The sequence below is a fragment of the Saccostrea echinata genome, unplaced genomic scaffold (assembly GCF_033153115.1).
Source record: "Saccostrea echinata isolate AGI-Se365-2 ecotype Australia unplaced genomic scaffold, CSIRO_AGI_Sech_v1 ptg000009l, whole genome shotgun sequence".
Taxonomy (NCBI): domain Eukaryota; kingdom Metazoa; phylum Mollusca; class Bivalvia; order Ostreida; family Ostreidae; genus Saccostrea; species Saccostrea echinata.
This window is the reverse complement of record NW_026889758.1, coordinates 23,811,840-23,813,214: the sequence shown is the minus strand read 5'-3', so window position 1 is coordinate 23,813,214 and position 1,375 is coordinate 23,811,840. Positions and strand designations below refer to the sequence as shown.

At 34.5% G+C, this 1,375-nt stretch overlaps 1 protein-coding gene across 1 annotated transcript; it reads left to right on the top strand.

Annotated features, from left to right (window-relative positions):
- On the top strand, positions 1–1,339 carry LOC133183482 (uncharacterized). Its single transcript, XM_061318436.1, has 3 exons — positions 1–527; positions 891–1,021; positions 1,155–1,339. The coding sequence occupies exons 1-3, from the start codon at positions 1–3 to the stop codon at positions 1,337–1,339; spliced, it is 843 nt and encodes a 280-aa protein (XP_061174420.1).
- The last annotated feature ends 36 nt before the right edge of the window (positions 1,340–1,375 follow it).

The following is a 1,375-nucleotide window of genomic DNA, read 5'->3' as shown; positions in this document are numbered from 1 at the left end:
ATGAGTATTAACATCACAGTGTCTGTCGAAGATTCCCGATATAACATTCCAGTAATAGGACTAGGGACACCATATTTCTATCTCATTCACATTTTGACTCTTTTTTGTACAATATGTAGCATCACATCTGCAGTTATTATTCTTGTGATATCCTTTCGGTCTAAAACTGCACGCACTTTTTTCAAATCATGGTCGAAATGCGAACGTTTTATTGTTTATTTGGCTCTTTGTGATGGTTTCCCAAGCCTAGTAGCGTTTATGGATCACATTCAAGTGACCATCGCTAAAGACCATGTCCATCCAATTGAGCTGTGCGAATTCTATGGTTTCATCATATTTCTCTTTTGTGCCGCTCAAATGCTCCTTGTATCTCTCATTGCAATTAATACATTTGCTCTCATGGAATTCCGTAAAAATACTGATCTTGGAAAATGTGATTGGAAACTTCATTTCCTAATATTTGGCTTCCCGTTTTTTGGTTGCCTTGGTGTAACTTTTGCAGATGATATCGGACCCATGGGAGCCATGTAAGTACTGATACTTTCTATTGTATTATTTATAAAAGTTAGTTTCAAGTATATAATTCAGAAAATATATCCATTGTTTTGTTAGTCAATGGCCTAAATTTAAGGAAGCTGAATGAAAAAATAAAATTTTGATAGTCTTAGATAATTTTGTTTCAAAGATGCAATCAGATACTTCTAGTAATATATGGCCAGTGGATTAAAATAATGGAAGATGATTTAAATCACTGAAGGATAATTTGATGACTTCCCCACCAAACATTTAAAATTTACTTCAAAAAAGAAATTTATCAAGAAAGTTGACACGGGACATGTGCCACGTGAAAATACTGCTTTTTTAGTTGTCATTTGTTTTTCTACTCTCAGGTGTGGAGTGGTAGGAAAAATCTCCTGCCTGTTTTTCTCTGCGATACCGATACTGGTTATAATGACACTTAACACTGTTCTTTACACACTTACTTGGTACAAAATCAGAATGGAGACGAAAAGAATAAATGGTTAGTTATTTTCATACTTATTTCCATACACAAAAAGATTTTTTTTTATATCCTGAACGAAGTATAACTGAATATTACGTTTTCTTTTTATGTGATTACTTCTTATATATGCATGAATTTTATGTTCATAAAGGCACCATTGATAGCAAATGTCCAGACAAGAAAGCCACTCAGGCCGCCAGGACAATGTCTCTATTTGTGTTTCTCATCAAGTGGTGGGCAGTGGCAGTTTATGGAACCTGGAAAGTTGCTGTCGATGATGTACCTGTAGAAATGCTTATTATTGCCATGATGTTCGCTAATACGGGGGTGTTTTGAATGGAATCGTTGATTTGTACATGTACAAAAGTAAAA

Excerpts from the sequence above, each read along its gene's own strand:
- LOC133183482 (XM_061318436.1), top strand. The coding sequence starts at position 1 with ATGAGTATTAACATCACAGTGTCTGTCGAAGATTCCCGATATAACATT. Across the intron at positions 528-890 it reads ATCGGACCCATGGGAGCCAT|GTGTGGAGTGGTAGGAAAAA; the intron begins GTAAGTACTGAT and ends TTCTACTCTCAG. Across the intron at positions 1,022-1,154 it reads GGAGACGAAAAGAATAAATG|GCACCATTGATAGCAAATGT; the intron begins GTTAGTTATTTT and ends ATGTTCATAAAG.